The sequence below is a fragment of the Haemorhous mexicanus genome, chromosome Z (assembly GCF_027477595.1).
Source record: "Haemorhous mexicanus isolate bHaeMex1 chromosome Z, bHaeMex1.pri, whole genome shotgun sequence".
Lineage (NCBI taxonomy): Eukaryota > Metazoa > Chordata > Aves > Passeriformes > Fringillidae > Haemorhous > Haemorhous mexicanus.
In genome coordinates this window covers 79,389,812-79,406,449 of record NC_082381.1, presented here as the reverse complement: position 1 = coordinate 79,406,449, position 16,638 = coordinate 79,389,812, and the positions used below count along the sequence as shown (strand labels likewise).

General features: G+C 38.6%; 1 protein-coding gene across 2 annotated transcripts in view; it reads right to left on the bottom strand.

Moving 5' to 3' along the window:
* ZFR (zinc finger RNA binding protein) overlaps window positions 1–16,638 on the bottom strand; it is a 47,161-nt gene that overhangs the window by 13,877 nt on the left and 16,646 nt on the right. For both annotated transcript variants that reach the window (XR_009490274.1, XM_059873385.1), the window contains exons 3-14: window positions 14,489–14,771; window positions 12,895–13,039; window positions 11,854–12,072; window positions 10,760–11,010; window positions 9,135–9,326; window positions 6,776–7,064; window positions 5,641–5,834; window positions 4,169–4,288; window positions 3,508–3,653; window positions 2,984–3,146; window positions 1,216–1,421; window positions 857–1,007 (exon numbers count right to left, since the gene is read on the bottom strand). Coding sequence is in view for 1 of the 2 variants with exons in the window: in XM_059873385.1 (XP_059729368.1) it covers window positions 857–1,007; window positions 1,216–1,421; window positions 2,984–3,146; window positions 3,508–3,653; window positions 4,169–4,288; window positions 5,641–5,834; window positions 6,776–7,064; window positions 9,135–9,326; window positions 10,760–11,010; window positions 11,854–12,072; window positions 12,895–13,039; window positions 14,489–14,771 (2,359 nt within the window). In the remaining variant the exon portion in view is untranslated. The remainder of the gene's footprint in view (window positions 1–856; window positions 1,008–1,215; window positions 1,422–2,983; window positions 3,147–3,507; window positions 3,654–4,168; window positions 4,289–5,640; window positions 5,835–6,775; window positions 7,065–9,134; window positions 9,327–10,759; window positions 11,011–11,853; window positions 12,073–12,894; window positions 13,040–14,488; window positions 14,772–16,638) is intronic.

The following is a 16,638-nucleotide window of genomic DNA, read 5'->3' as shown; positions in this document are numbered from 1 at the left end:
TTTTGAATTGCTCTTTGCAACTTATTAAATAAATTCTAAATAGCCCCAAAAGAAAGCTGTAGGCACCTCTGTGACCTTCTTCTACATACTTGGTGAACATTTCCACGAAGACAGACCAAGATGTCCATTTGTTAAATTTACTTCTGTTCTGTTACTTCAAAGAAGAGCAACTTGAGACTATTTTTTCATTAATCTGATCCTGCTAAAGCTTCTATCATGCCAGTGATTCTGTCAAGCATTTTACTAAATTGCACTGAAATACTAATACTGTGACAAGCACTCTACAGTGACAGGCTCTGTTCAGCAGAGAGCAGAGCCTTCTTGTGGAAATACAAAGGGTTTATATTTCACTAAGACTGCATGTTTACTTTTTTAAAAGTTCAAATTCTGAAAAACCCCACACTAGATTTAGCTGGCTAAATTTGAACTATAAAGCAATGACATGCACAATAAGGAAAATAAGATATAAGTACAAAAGACAGGCGTCAATGGAGAACTTTGACCTTGAGGCAGCAGGCGTGCTGTAACATGTAATGTGCTGTAATTATCTCTATTGCTACTGGTAGCTGATTAATGGTCTTTCTTGTGCTCATTTCTATTTCCCAAATAAGAGAAATCTGTTAAATGTTGATTGATACTACACTGCTAGAGCACATGCTTGTTTGGTCACAATATGGAGGAAGCAGAACATGCAGCAGTTTCTGACTTCAGATGAAAACACTCAGAAAATGGAAAGAAACTGAACCTGAGCTATGTCATGTAGCAGCACAATGAGTCCTGCAGACATTTAACTTGAGGACAGATTTTCACAACACTTTTACAAAAACTCAAATCCAAAAGTCTAAATTCTACTTACTGCAAGTTGCTTAGGGAGGCTTTCAGCAATACGACTGAGTAACGTCTTGGAGGGCTTCTCAGCACACAACAAAACAAGATTGACATTTCGGTCTCCACGGAGTAGCAAACCTTTAGCCAAAACGCCCACCCGTAAAACGCCTTTCAAAGCTCTGTGAATTGTAGTTAAAAGTTGCATTTAAAATAATAATGTAAAAATCATTAAAATAATCCTGAAGATAGAGAAGTAAAATAAAATAGTACTCCACATCTTTCCGAGACTTCAAAATACTGCATAAAAGCCCAAAGGGTTGAGATCCTGAAAACACTGATAACAGGGTAAGGAAAAACAAAATCCTTAAAAAGTAATTTAAAAAATACCTGTCTTTACTGCCATCCTTTTTGTCATCTCCCTCTTTGTTCTTGCTTTTTTCATGATCAGTCATGCTGTCAGAAACCAGCTTCAAAGCACGCTCAGTAATAGAAACAATTTTTTGAACTGCCTGAAGTTCCTCCTCAGTTGGATATATAGCAGCATGCTTGGTCATCACATAGCGGTCGTCAGAGGAGTCAGGGCGGCGTAGAGGCTGAACAGACAAAAAAGGGTTCTTCTGAAACCTGGGTGCACTTCCAAGTTCACAAATGAGACAACATGTGGCTAAGGAACAGAATATTCAAACCCAAACATGTGGCTAAGGAACAGAATATTCAAAGCTCGCATCACTGAAATGTAACAAAACATGAAGTTTCCTCAACAGCCTACACTGTCACAATCAATCATGTCTGAAAAGACAAAATTAAACTAAGGCCAAATCCCAAGATCAGAAGTACTCCTCAACTGGGAAATACTTGGATATTGCTGCAAAATAAAGTATCCATGATTACTTTTGTACAATCAAAGGATTGTACAGGACAACCTCAGAAGGTCATCTAGCTCAATCTCCTATTCAAAACATGGTCAGCTGTAAGACCACATCATGTTGCTCAGGGCTTTAGCTCGTTAGTTTTTGAAAACCTTCAAAGATGGTGACTGCACACCCGTACAAAAAAAGATTTCCTGTATTCACTCTAAATCTCCTTTGTGTTTGCTTAAGGTGGATATATCTCACCCTCTCATGACTAAAAAAAGCCTGGCTCCATCCTCTTTATAAGGCTACTCTGTCCCACTGAAGATCTCTCTTCTCCAGACTGAACAATCCCAGATGCCTCAGTCTCTCCTCACAGGGCAAGTGCTCCAGACCCCTCACCATTCTGGTAGCTCTGCACTGAGCCTATTATAGTTTATGTATCTTCTACTGAAAAGCCCAAAATTAAATGTAGCATTGAAGTTAGGGTCTAATGAAAGCTGATCACTTCCTTTAATCTACTGACTGGCGTCCTTGTAAAGGCCAGGTAGCTCTGGCCCTGCTGCCAGGGCATGCTGCTGACACATGCCTAGACTGCTGTTTGCCAGGACCCTTAGATCCCTTTCAGCAGAGCTGCTACCCAGCCTCTATCAAGGCAAGGGATTCTTCCTTTCTGAGTGCAGCATTAGGAACTTGTACTTGCAGAATTCCATAATGTTGCACTCCTACAGCCCACCTATGTGTCTATGGTGGCCTTGCCATCCAAGGTATCAGCTATTCTCCCCATCCCAATGGAATTCAGGTTCATGCCAGCTGCAAACCTCAGCAGTGTGCACTCACTCCATCAGCTTTCAGATCCCTGATAAGGTGCTTTTCAGTCTAATGCCAGAATCAAACCATGTGCAGTGTGGTACTGCACTGCACACTGCTAAAATATGATGCATAACTAACCATTATTCTCCAAGACTGATGACCCAGACACTTTTTATCCATACATTTGTCCACAATTAGGTAAATAATGTTGTATAACACAATCAAATAAAATAAAAAATAGAAAAATTCAGTATGACTTGTGTTTCATAAGAAGAAATATTTAAAGAATCCTCTTGTCATTTCCTTGGACTTATTTTGGAGGACTAGTACACCTACACAATTTCATTAGCATATAATTTCTTCTTCTCTTTTCCAAATCCTTTATTAAGAAACACCGGAGACAAGTGCAGTAGCACTGAGTAATTTTATATTTCTTAGCTGTGCCTCCTGATAAGAATGGTTTAATTTTTTTCTCAAGGTAAGAAACTCACTGCTGGTCCTTGGGGTTGAGGAGGCATTCCAGGTCTAACTCCCAGCAGACCTAGTGGTCCTGGAGGGCCATGAGGATATCCTCCATCTGGTATTCGGCGACGGTCATCCCAGTGATGCTGCTCTTCCTCCATTCTCCTCCAGTACATGTCCTCCTCATATCGCCTGAAGGGCATCAATCAAAATGTTCTCTTTATACAGCAGTTAATACTTGACACTGCTCTAGAAAGATCCTCCTCTGTCCTCAACAACTTCTAGAAGTTATGAGCAAATACCAATGAAGAGATGGTAACAACATGAATTATTGTTGTAAAAGTAGGCCTGCATTTATGGCAAAGTAATTCTACTAACTCTGCGTTACTCAGAAGGACTGAACAGTAGCAAACAAAAATCCCAGTGAGAAAATGATAATTTAAAACATGACAGTAAAGAGTTCCCTAAAGTATTTAAAATAAGTAACTATGGAGTTTAGTTTCAGACAATCTGACAGCAGGTTGTCACATTCATTCATGAAACAATGCATTACCTCATTTCCATCCTCCAGCGCTCCTCCTCTTCTCGCCTTCTCCAGTATTCTTCTTTCTGCATCTGTTTTCTCATCTTCTCTTCTTGAATTTTTCTTGCTCGAATACTGGGCTTTACTTCTACTTGTAAGTCGGGGTTTACTTTTTTCTAGATCAGAAAAGTAATGAATTAAATGTTGCTTTCCTGTCCTCATCTCAAGGTTATGGAGTAGTTCTGACAAATTTAACATACTCTACTCATCTACAATAAAATCAAAAGGAGTAAAATGCAGCTTTAGAATGACACAAATGCACTTATCATTAAAAAGTCTGCAAGGCAGAGTGTGTGCTGTTTATCCTACCAAAAACACTGAGCAATACTATTTTATACTCTTTAAACTTCATGGAAAGCAACATAAAGAACTTATTGTTGCCTGCATCACTTGGACTACAAGCAACATTCAAAACATTTTTAAAAGCCTCAACCAAAATATAATTTCATAGTTATTTATTCTTGTATTGTTCTTTTAAGACTACACTGCCTGTGAAATATATTTCTCTTGTTTTACATGCTGTTTACTCAGAATGCCTACTTTTGTCTAGTCATTTAAACCTAAGAACAGGTGACCAGACCAGTTAGCTGATATCTGGTTGATTTTCAGAGAGAAGCATTAGCATTTTCACCTTGTACTGAAGTCTGTGCCGCCGCCCTTTCAAATGCATCTCCTTGGCATTTGGATCATTGAAACTGCATTCACAGAGTTTACAGTGAAAGCGGATCACCTTTCCTTCATCATTCCTTACCTGGAAAATAAAGTCATAACACATTTGGTCATTTCTTTTTTATTTTATAAGGCTGATATAAAATTAAATTATCCATTAATCTAATTATCCAGTGCCACTGGCTAAAGTCTACCTGCCCTAAAACACGTTAAGAAGTTCACACAATAACTGAAAGAAGGCAAAGTAGAAAAGTAGAACCTTCATTTCTGACAGACACACCATTGTGCTTGGTAATGAGCAGGGAACAAGGTCCTTCCATTCCAAGGAGTACACAGCTGTAAACTCAAATCTGAACATAGTGAGCTAACACATCACAAACCTGTGTATCATGCAAAATTTACATCAGAGTTCATGAACCTACATCATACCAACTACACGACGAAAAAAGAAATATGCACAATACAAAAAGGTAAACATATACACAAGCCTTTGCAGGTTCAATGCATTGTCAGTTTTATCTTCAAGGAGAACCCAGGGAATTACAGTCAACCTCATCTTGATCTCTGGGAGGGCGATGGAGCAGCTAATCCTGGAAACCATTTCCAGGTACAATGAGGGCAAGAAAACCATCAGGAGCAGTCAAAATGACTTCACCAAGGTGAAGGCCTGGCAGATGAAGGCAGAGCAGTCAAGACCGTCCCTGCAGACTTCAGTAAAACCTTGGACACAGCTCACCACAATATCCTCCTACAAGCTGCTAATGCACAGGCTGGATAAATATACAGTGAGGTGAACTGAAAGCTGTCTGAACAACCTGGCCAAGGGTAGTGATCAGCAGAATCAAGCCCAGTTGGAGGCCAGGAGCCAGCAATGCAGCCCCTGGATCAATACAGTCCTGTAACATCTTCAGTAATGCTCTGGATGGGGGAGAATGTATCCTCAGCTAGTTTGCTGATGACACAAAAAACTAAGAGAAGTGGAGGATATGCCAAAGGGCTGCAGTGACATCCAGAGGAATCTCACGTGTCTCACCTAGGGAAGAGGAGGCTGAGGGGAATCATATCAGTGCATATAAATACCTGGAGGAAGGGTGCAAAGAGGACACAGTCAGACCTTTTTAAATGGTGCCCAGTGCCAGGACCAGAGCCAATTAGCACCACGTGAAAAACAGCTGAACATCAGAACACTCTGTTTTACTGTGACTGATAGTGCTCTTGCACAACTGCTTGGGGAAGTTATGGAGCCTCCATCCTTTGCCATTCTCAAAAAAAATCTGGACATGGTCCTGGGTGACAGGCTCTAGGTGGTCCTTCTTAAGTAGGGTGACAGAACCAGGCAACCTAAAGAACTCCCTGCCAACCTCAATCATTCTATGATTACGTTTCACTATAACAGTTAAAAATAATAATTAATTAATATGTTCATATTAATACCTCCTCCACATAGTCATGGCCCACTGGCTGGACATCACTTTGCAAGGCAGCAAGAGCTGTAGGAGTCACTGGTTCAGCTGCTGTGTCAGGCTTTACTTCCTGTGTTTGCACTGTAGCAGCAGGAGGTGTCTTAACACTTTCAGCTGATTTCATTTCTTCCATTTTACTTCCTGTTGTCTGAAGCTTATTACCACCTAGAAATAAAAAAAAAAAAAATTAAATTATTGCTTTTCATAAAATGAGAATGTGATTAAACATAATGTGCAAACTGAAGATTTTATTTGCAAATACCTATGATCTGGGCAAAGAATTCTAGGTCTTTTAAAATCTATTGGATTTTAAAATCAACCAAAACTTAAATATATTTTCAATACAATTAAATATTTTAACAGTAAATTTAACAACATTCAGGTTACTTAAACACTGAAGTTGTTTATTCTAACAGAAAACCTTCTGCTTTAAAAAAATCACCATTTTTGTTATTTGTTTTCCTGCCTTTTCAAGGGACAGGACTGAATGGGGAACAACTCAGAAAATGTATTTTAATAATCTCTTGTTTGTTATTTTGTAAATTTATATTTTAAAAAAAAGTACTTTAAAGCTTTATAATGTTTGTACTAGTAAAGGTAGTATACCCCAGTGTTGCAACTGTGTATAGGGTTCTCCTTGAAGAGCAGGATAGCTTACTGAGGAACAGCTGCTTCCCATCTCTGTTATGTTCAGTTCAAAGTTTACACGGTTAGTTTTCCACTGGAAAAGGATGCTTCAGTTACCCATCACAAACTGCCAATCTATTGCAGGTGCATTAACAGCCCAGGCTGTGAGCTGAAATTAGGACTATAAAGGGCAATACTCCAGCAGCTATTACATAAGAAACCAAAGGTGGGAGGCTTCTTATGAAGATGGGAAAAGTATTCAAGAGGGGCCAGGTGGAGACAACTGGGCAGAAAACACCAACATCAATTTTGAAGCAAAATTTTTATAGAAATTCTCACTTATCAGTAATTCCCTTAAACACAGCATAGTAACTCATGCATGGAGTTACCTAAATACATTTGTACCTGCTGCAGTAGCTCTTAAGAATAATTTACAGAATAGGTTAGGTTTCAAAATAAAGACTGATTTCTGTACTTGCCAACAAAGTTTATTTTCGGTGTAGATATTTTCTTTACAGCTATGTTAGCGGCGGTTGAAGATGTTTTGTTGTTGGATGAAGTGTTAAGCGGGGTGTTTGCTGTGGGAGTAAGAACTTTCACTGCAGAGGATGCAACAGAGGAGTTCACTGTACTGCTGCTAGTTGCTATATTTGAAGCAGAGGCCGTTGGTTTGGAAGCAGATGTGGATGTTGAGGAAGTAGCTTGGGTAACCACATTTGGTTCAGTCGAAGGAATGGGTTTGCCAAGTTTTGTATGCAACTTTACTACCTGTAAGTAGGAAGAGAAATTCATAACATGATCTCCCTGAGATAGCTGTAAAAATAATGTATCACAAGCAAAAATATCAGTATCTAAAAAATCAATATAAATAAAGAGTTAGCTTGTTTTTTTACAAAAAGTGGTCTTGGGAAAGAAAAAAAGATGGACGTGAAAAAGCTCTTGTCATCTATAACAGGGAAATAGATACTTGTTATCTCACATTGCTTACTTGCTTTAGAAATTCAGGCATTTACTCCCACAACGGCTTAGATAAGAACAAAAACACAACAATCTTACAACTCAGGATAAGTTCAAGAAAACATTTTGCTCCTAGTGTTTCAATATGTCTGTTTTGTTGCCTCATGGCTTTCTAGTCTCCCTCGAACTGGCAAAACATTAAACTGTTTTCGTTCCAAACAATATTTGTAACTAAGAGTTATTCAATTCAGATTCAGCAACACTGTGTCTCTTGATTGCTACATTTGAAGAGTCTTCAAATTGAATGACTTTACACTTTATTTAGCCAAGCTGAAGAGATTCCTTACACAAATGCCTTCCTTTTTTTCCCTTTTTTTCTAATGTTTAGAAATAGTTAAGGAGAATTCAAGAGGTATTTCAGAGTGCTTTAGTATTTTATAGTGAAGAGGCAAATGCTTATTAGAATTAATAAGCACAGGCCTTTCTATAACATGTCTCTCATGGAGTACTTCTTTTTCGTGTCTGCTGACGATCATCTAAAAAAGCAATGCAAGTAATCTGTATGAGAAAAATATGCAAGATCACAACTAAGACTAAGTGTTGAAAACAGCAGTAAAAATAATACAAACCTGTGAGACATGTCTTAGACATGAACATGCACACAATCATGATATGCACACAACTGTCCAAATTAATTTCTGAGGCTTTTGTTCTTATTTTTTATGTCCCCTATCAGAATACTGACATACTGATGTCACACAATAGTATAAATTTAAACTCAAGCAACTATTCAAAATTACTTTTTTCCAGTAGAATGCACACAGTTCTTTAGCAATAGACTCCTTTGAGATATCATTTTCACACTGGTAAGAACCTAAACCCAGCAATGGCTTGTGACTATCACAAAGAGAAAACTATATCCAAATATAAAAGGATAATATATACTATACTCCATATACCTATGGAGTTATGATGTAATATGGCAAAATCAAAAGAAAATAATGGCTCAGTTTACTAACTGGACAAATCTCTCTAAATTTTGATTTTTGCTCTCAGAGGAAGATTATTTTAAACACGCTATGAGATTTATTTATTTTAGTAGGAACAATGTTAGTGATGCCTGTGTCCTGAGATGTAAAGAGCTATAAAAGTAGAGTATTAATACTGTATTTGTTAGTGGCATTTATCTTTCCAGAGTTACGAGGAAAATCTGTAATTTCTAAATGCATATTCTACCTATTATTGCACTTACTATTGTATGGCCATGTTTAAAACACAGGCCACAGCATTGCACAGTGCAGCCTACAGTTTTTATTCCAGGATGCCCACAAAAGAGCACCCAAACAATAAGAAAAACGTGTACCAGAAGTCTTCTAAACAAAGTCATTATAAAGTCTACTACAGGACATTGATCCTTGCATCCAGAGGACAGTTTTCTTTGCAGGGACTATCAAAGGATGATGCCTGTTCTTTGCACTGATTTAGCTTACGGTGTTTCAAAGTGCACTAAAAGACTTACTGTCCCAGCCAGATAAGTAAGATGAATCTCAAGAACGGTCTTGAGAAAACTTAGGGGGCACAAGCATAGTACCACATGTCCTCAATGGTACCTTTCCCTCATCTCAATCCACACCTTCTTCCTGTGATTTGGATGATATTCATTGATGCCATGGCAATATTTTCCCCCCTTTCTTTCAACAATGCCCTTCTAATAGTGAGCCTAAAGACAAATGTAAAAGGAAAAGAAGAACTAAAATTTTTAAATAAAATAATTTAAGTTATACTGTTTCTGCATATTTTCTCCTTCCTTAAATTGAGAAAAAAATATGGGTACAAATATATATACTGACTTGCATGGTAAGAACAAGAGAAACCTCTTACTTTCTGATGCTTGGCTCCACGGATATGGGCAGCATAAGCATCTGCCCCGGTACAAGACACATCGCAGAGCTCACAGCGCAACTGATTCTGAGTTCCACGAGCAGAAGTACTGTTGTTGGTGGTGTTCTGGGAAGCTTTTAACGCTGCTTCTTTCTTTTTGTGTTTCTGACCTTCTAAGTGTTCTTTGTAAGTCTGTTTAAATAAACAAAACACACAGTAAGCTGTCTTTGTAATGCTGGTTGATCAGTCCTGTGAATACATGTAATACAGAAGGTGGCAGAAAACACATTTTCTTAGGAAGCAGGGATATTTTACCTAGGAAGTACCTCCTACACTGAACATTTCTGCGGTATGGCATGCATTAACAGGCCACTTCTAACACCAGAAAATTTTCTTCTCCAGCATCAGGATCCCATACTTAGGTAAAACAATACAGTTTTTTCTCCTCTAATTTCTCAACTTCCCAATCAAGTAGTGGTCAATAGATATCACCACTGAAAACTTGATAGGACCAGAAACTGTGGTTTCCTGCAGTGCATTCAATTATTCTTGATTTTCAGCTTCTCTCAAACTTCAAGTGTAGCCAGATAAACAGAAAAATCAATTTAAAAGAAGGCAGTGCACAAATAAAGCTGTACTGAAAACGAAATGCAGAAGTTGGTATTAGTTCCTATATCAACACTGGCAATCTAGAGCAGACAGGGTAGGAAATAATGATCGGCTTACCTAAAGTAAAAGAACTGTTTAGCCAGACTCAGACATAAACGTTCTGCATGACTTTCTAGGCACTTTTACCTACTATGACACTAAACTTGGAAATTGGAATATAATGAAGAATAAATTTTCAGGTTTCCCATTCACAGAACTTTTGTAATTCCACAGCTTTCAAAACAGTATTTTCTAAGAAGTTTCCTATGCTAAGGAAACAAATCACATTCAAAGTTTCAAATAATTCTGAAGTCAGGTGAAGCTCCTCTGTACAAGCTCAGAGGGGTGTATCTTTATGTCTTCCAACAGGTACTCTTTCTGTAATAGTGCACACTTTTATTTCATTATTCCTTTAGTACAAGTGTAGAATCATGTCTAAAAATTAACAAATAATCTTGATTAGAGGGATGGAGCACCCCTCCTATGAGGAAAGGCTAAGACAATTTGGTTTGTTCAGCCTGGAAAAGACTTTAGGGCGACCTAACTGGGACTTTCCAGTGCATAAAGAAAGTTTGTAAGAAAGATGGAGAGAGACTTTTTACAAAAGCATGGAGTGACAGGACAAGAGGCAATGGTTTCAAACTGAAAGAAAGTAGGTTTAGGTATTAAGAAGAAATTCTTTATGGTGAGGGTGCTGATGCACTGGCACAGCTGCCCAGAAAAGCTGTGTGTGACCATGCCTGGAAGTGCACAAGGTCAGGCTGGATGGGGCTCTGAGCAACCTGCTCTGGTGAAGGTGTCCCTGCCTACAGCACAGCGCCTGGACCAGATCCAGCGCCTGGATCTTCAAGGTTCCTTCCAACCCAGGCCATTCGGCAATTCTATAACTCTTAAGAGTATACGGTTTTTTAGCTGAAGAAATTATTAATAAAGTATAGTAGAATAAAGCACAGTAGAATAATACATAATACAGATACCTGTGGTCCAGCACAGCTGATCTTGCAAACGTCACAATAGTGGATCTGGGGTGGTTTGGGAGGCTGTTTTGGTTTCAGTTGCTTATTTTGGAATGGTGCCTTTTTAGTAAAGGTGGTCCCTGTCCAAGCAGCTGTCGCAGCAGCAGCAGCAGCTGCCGCTGCCGCCTGTTTCTGTTGTTGCTGTTGCTGCTGTTGGTAATAGGACGATGCAGCTGAATATACTGCAGCTTCATAGCCAGAATAGGAGGTACCTGAAAAATTAAAATAAAAACAAATGTTACATCACCATATATAATGTATCAATTACATAATACACTAATTCAAATCATGTTGCATAACAGTTGAGGGGCAAGGCAAGATGTAAGTAATTCACTGAGATCTTATCAGGCAGTCATGAATTTGGCTTCATGTTTCACAGTAGACAAATATACAGCCAACAATTGTGTGGGAATATATTAAATTCTAGACACATCTTTGCAGACACACAGTTAACTTAAGATATAACAAAGCATCCCTAGAGAACATATGAAATTTCCTGGTACATCTGGTAAGATTGGGTATGATGGAACAAGAATTTTAATGAAAGATTTAGCAAAGGCCACATGAAGCAAGCAATCTTCTAGAATCTGATTTGCTGTTCACATTTCCAAATGGCAAGGACTGATAATATAGAGAGGAAGGAGAAAAAATGAAGATAAAAGACAGAACATCTAGTGCTATTACATCCTATTTCAGTGATTTAAGTTGTTTTGGTATAGAGAAGACGTTTCACTCTAAAACCTGGCTGCACAGTCCCCGACTTCTAGCTGAGTAAAGCAAGGAAACTAGGCTCTGTCTCAATGAAGTATTAAAATCCCTTTTTAAGCAAGAAACAAAAGAAAACAAAAAGTTCAGGGTAGGTATAACATGTCAGTTAATTACCATCTACGGCTATGAAGTTACCATATTTTCATCTTTAACTATGTTTTGGATTCTTAATGGTTGAATAAAGTCTTTCCAGCACACATTTCTCATTCCATTTTGGGTCAGGACAGCCCAAATTTAAAAGATTTATACTGAACTGTTCCCAGCAAGAAAACATGCAAAACTCTTACCAGAGTAAGTTACTGCTGTTGTGCTGTACGTCGCACTCTGAGTATAGGATGGAACAACAGTGGCTGCAGCTGCCACTGGCTGCACAGTCGAGGACACTGGATATATGGAAAATGTCGTTGTTGCTGGACTTGGGGTTGCAGGTTTTATAGCTGTCACTTGCCGTGTTTGCTGGGCTTGGGTGTACTGAGTTGCCCCTTGGCTATATCCTGCTTTTGGAGCTAACGAGGAGAGAAAATACAACCGTAGAAACATTGACATGTTTTAGTTGCGTAAAATGCAAACCATACTAAGGGAAAATTAAAGCATTAAGCTTAACATGCTTGTGAACAAATGTGTAAGAAGTGGGGTTTGTTTTGGGAGTTTTGTTTCATTTGTTTTGCTTTTTAGTTGTTGTACATTTGGTTGCTTTACTGTCATGGCTGTGCATTGCATACCATGTACCTCAATCAAGTCACAGCTCACAGCAGTAAGCCTTAAATTTATTTATTTGTTTTTAACTGTGCTATCATGTTTTTAACATGGTTTTAAACAGGTTTTAAACAACCTTCTTATGTGACAGTTTTACTAGAATACTCCAAACCAAAGCACACCTAAACTTTCCTCTTAATTCTACATTAAAAAAAACTAAGCAGGATTCATGCTTTGTAGCAACCATGATACGAATAACTAGAGAATTATATACCTAAAGAATGTAGAGAATCAAAAGAGTATTTCTAACTGAGTTATCAACTGAACACAACACAGATTGTCTCAACTACTTCAGCAAGGTTTCTAGACAAATCAGTAAGTAAACTTTGCCTTAAAGTATGTTTCGAGTATATTTAGTAGCAGTCCAAAATTCAGAGGCAGCTACTTATAGCAATGTCACAAGTGTTGAAGTTCTAGGCACAGAAAAACCTTCCACACAGTGACAGAGATTACACGACAAAACTTAAAACAGAAAAAGAAGATAATGTGAAGCAGTCAAACAACTATTTTTAAGGCTTAAAGTAGTTGACAAGACTGTGAGTAATGAGAGCAGCTTGAATCATGCCACCCACCTGTCTGGTAGTAGGACTCAGCCACCGAGGGCTGTGGCTGGGCAGCAGCAGCCACGGCTGCAGCGGTCGCGGTCGGCTGCTGATAATATTGTTTGCTGTCGTACGCCACCGCTGGGGCGGTGGATCGAACGTAAGAGTAGGAATCCTAAGGATTCAAAACAGAGAAACCACCTGTAAGTATATGGCTAGAGTAATAGAAATGATCAACAGAGTCAAATTAACAAGGTACTGTCTTCTGGCCTACTCAAGTAGAATAAAAACTCCCCATCTACATGTATAGTATATAAAAATAAATGCATTAGAGAAAATAAATTTACTTTCATAGATACTTCAGGCCTGAAACAGCCCTAACTTCCTTTTACAGACTCAATACTGGAATTATCCTCATGCTATTAATCCACTTCTCTCCCATTTTTTTTTTTTTTGAAAAGCATCTACTCTCAATAGTTTTGAATGACAGTACCAGATTCTATTTCTGTAAAATATTAAGAAAAAATCCACCACAGATCTCTAGAAAACATGAATTTCTATAAGGCCCAATAAATTCTCAGTGGTAGAAACACAAGCCTGTATTGGCTTTAAAAATCCTATAATGTAACCAAGAAAAATGATGTTAAGTTTTTAGAGTTTGAAACTGGTATTTTTAAAGCCTTCTTTACTTTTTGGTGTATCAACCAGTTCATTATGGAAACATAACTAGTCTTCAAAGGCAAGGCAAGTAGCTCATTTGATAGCTTTACAACTCAGGAGATCCCTAATAAGCTTAGAAGGAAATGCCTGAAAGCCACTAAATGCACGTACATACATTCTCCCATCCTCACCATGTTTATAGTAAAGCACAGAGCTGATCAACTGAGGGGGAAGCAGGCATGACCTGCAAGAGCTGAAATACACTAATGTATTAAAATCCTTTTTAATTCCAAGAAATACAACAACAAAATCTTTTTTTGGTCCAACCTGTGAAACAGGAATTATTTTATTTTGTTTAGGGGAGTCTCTTTTTTCCAAATATATCTAATAACTGACCTCATAATACAAATTACAGAAGCTGTATGAAAGAACTGAGAACATGCACTAATAATATAGTCCTTTTAAACAAACCAAAATGTTAATTAGAATCTAGATAATACCCTGATAAATTCAGAATTAAAAAGTTGAAGCACTATTGCAAGAAATATAGTATTGAAAGGGGACAGAGAGCAAAGATAAAAGGGGACAGACAGCAAAAGCCCTTTTGCAAGAGCCTGTATCCAGAGACGGTTAGGCAGGGATCACAGAAGAGGATATACAAAAAACTACCTATAGGGTAGTTGATCTCCTAGGGCAATCTTCTGTCCTCACAGGCTTGGTACTAGATTCCAGTGGCACCCAGGAATCTGACAAAGGAACTATTTCTACCTCTACTGAAATTTTTTACTGGAACAGTCTTTTCAGCTCCATGACCCAGTTTACTGCATACCAAGCCAACATCTAAGCTAAGAGAAGACAGTGCTTTTCTTTACAGCAGCAGCAGCAGCACAAAATTACATTTTCTTCTCCAAACAGGCTTCCTCCTCTCAAAGCACCTTTTAAAAATCAGACAGCAGGAACCTACCTGGTAATTCTGTGTGGTGACGGGAGGTGGTGGTGGTGGAGCTTCTTGCTGGCGCTGCGTGTAGCCATAGTCTGTAGCTGTGTGTGCCGTGGGATAGCCGCCATAGGCAGCAGCTGTGGCAGCAGCTGCCACGGCCACCGGGGCAGGCCTGGCCACTGCCACCGTGGCTGCGGCCGGGGCATAGGCTGCGGTGACCGTGTGCGCCGCCACCGGGGCCTGGTGGACGGTGTAGCTGGCAACTGTGGTTGGATGGGAATAGGCTACACCCGAAGCTGGCTGCTGGCTGTATTGGCAGAAGACAGTAAGTAATTAATCCAACGTACAAAGCTGATGCCTACACATTTCAAAATCCCAGATTTGATTAATACTTTTCCTGTTCTACAGACAGATTTGGATGGAGCAGGCTTCTATTTGTGCACACTCTTATTTAATGGCTTTTATTAACCATCCTCATGAAAAAGGCTGTATCATTCCTTTATCATCATTTATTCCTGTATCATCCTTTTCTGTGGATGGACACACAGAACATAATCACAGAATGTTAACACACAGGAAGGGACATTAAAGACCATCTAGTCCCAATGTCCATGCCAACTCCTACTCAACCAGATCGCTCAAGGCCAATGCTGCCAGGGTTGGGACACCCACAACCTACCTAGGCAACCTGTTCCAGCTGTCTTGCCACTTTCAGAGTAAGGAATGTCTTCCCAACACTGAACCTAAATGTCCCGTCTTTCCATTTGTACCCATTACTCCATGTTCTATCTCTACACTTCCTGATATTTCATGTAGACGATTATTTACTTCATAAGGGGGGTGTTTGTGTTGAGTTTTCTCTAAGCAGTGGAACACAAGTCTTTCATTCACAATGATGCAGTAGTCCCAAACGGTTAGCTTTTCCAGACTGTCAAATTTTCAATGCTTTTGTAGTTCTTCAGTAAAGTGACACACCTGTCCAATTAAGAAAAATGCTGCTTTTGTGTGACAGCTCCTTACTGACCTGTACTAACATGAAGTTTTTCATTACACCATATTCAAGCAATGAAATTTTAAAGACAGCCATGAAAATCAGCTCGGAATGGCTGTATTTACTTAGACACATATATCTGATAGGGGACTTCTTCAACAGATGGTTAGAATTTTAGGAGCTGGTCCCACTTGCCTGAGCAGAAGTCCACTGACGCAACAAAAAGCATCACAAGTGCAGACAATCACATCAAGCAAGAAAACCACTACCAGAGATCTGGCAATCTTCCAGGCACCTGCTGAGACTAATCTGCCTCTCTAAAATTTGCAGGTAGGACGCTAATATGTAGCAATTTACTAAAAATCCACAAATACTAACAGCAGAAATAAAAATTGATTGCTTCACAGGTTTAATTACTTGAACAGAAACTAGAATTACTGTCTTGTACTGATACATGTATGCTGTTGTCCTGTATGATGTTGTCCTATTATGATGCATAACTGTGGATTATGATTGGAAGCTTGGAATAGCTATTTTGATTTTTAAGCAAATAAAGTTAAGCAGGTAAAATATCACTGTCTGAAATAATGACATCAAGTGGGGATAGAGTGATAATTCTGATTATTTTTGTACATTTACTAAACTGCAGTTCAATAATAGCTATATCTATAAACTTTTAATTTCACAAAAGACATTTCCACAACTCCCTTGTTTTCAGTAATTTTTTCTTACTTAGTTTTAGAAAACCTGATTTTGTCATTTCAGTTACAGCAGAACCCACTTATTTTAATAAATTAAAAAAACACACTCATGCAGCCCCTGCCCCCCCCCCCCCCCCCCCCATTCTCACAGCAGAAACGAAGAAAATTTTACTACTGATGGACTTACATGTCTGGACTCCACTTTCTTCCCATCAAGTCCCTCACTGCTTAAGAAGACTACTTGCATTCTACCTAATTTTACTTCACTTGTGAATTGTACATAGAACAATGTTTTATGTTATTTTCAATTATAAGCCTAAGAGCAAAATGAAAAGACCTAAACCACTTTGATGTACTATTGCAAATTAAAGGTGACTCCGATGAAGGCGAGGGAAGAGAGAATGATGCATCTGACTCCATCATCAGAAGGCTAATAAATTACTTTATTATACTATGTAGATTGTATCTAAAATGAATCTGCC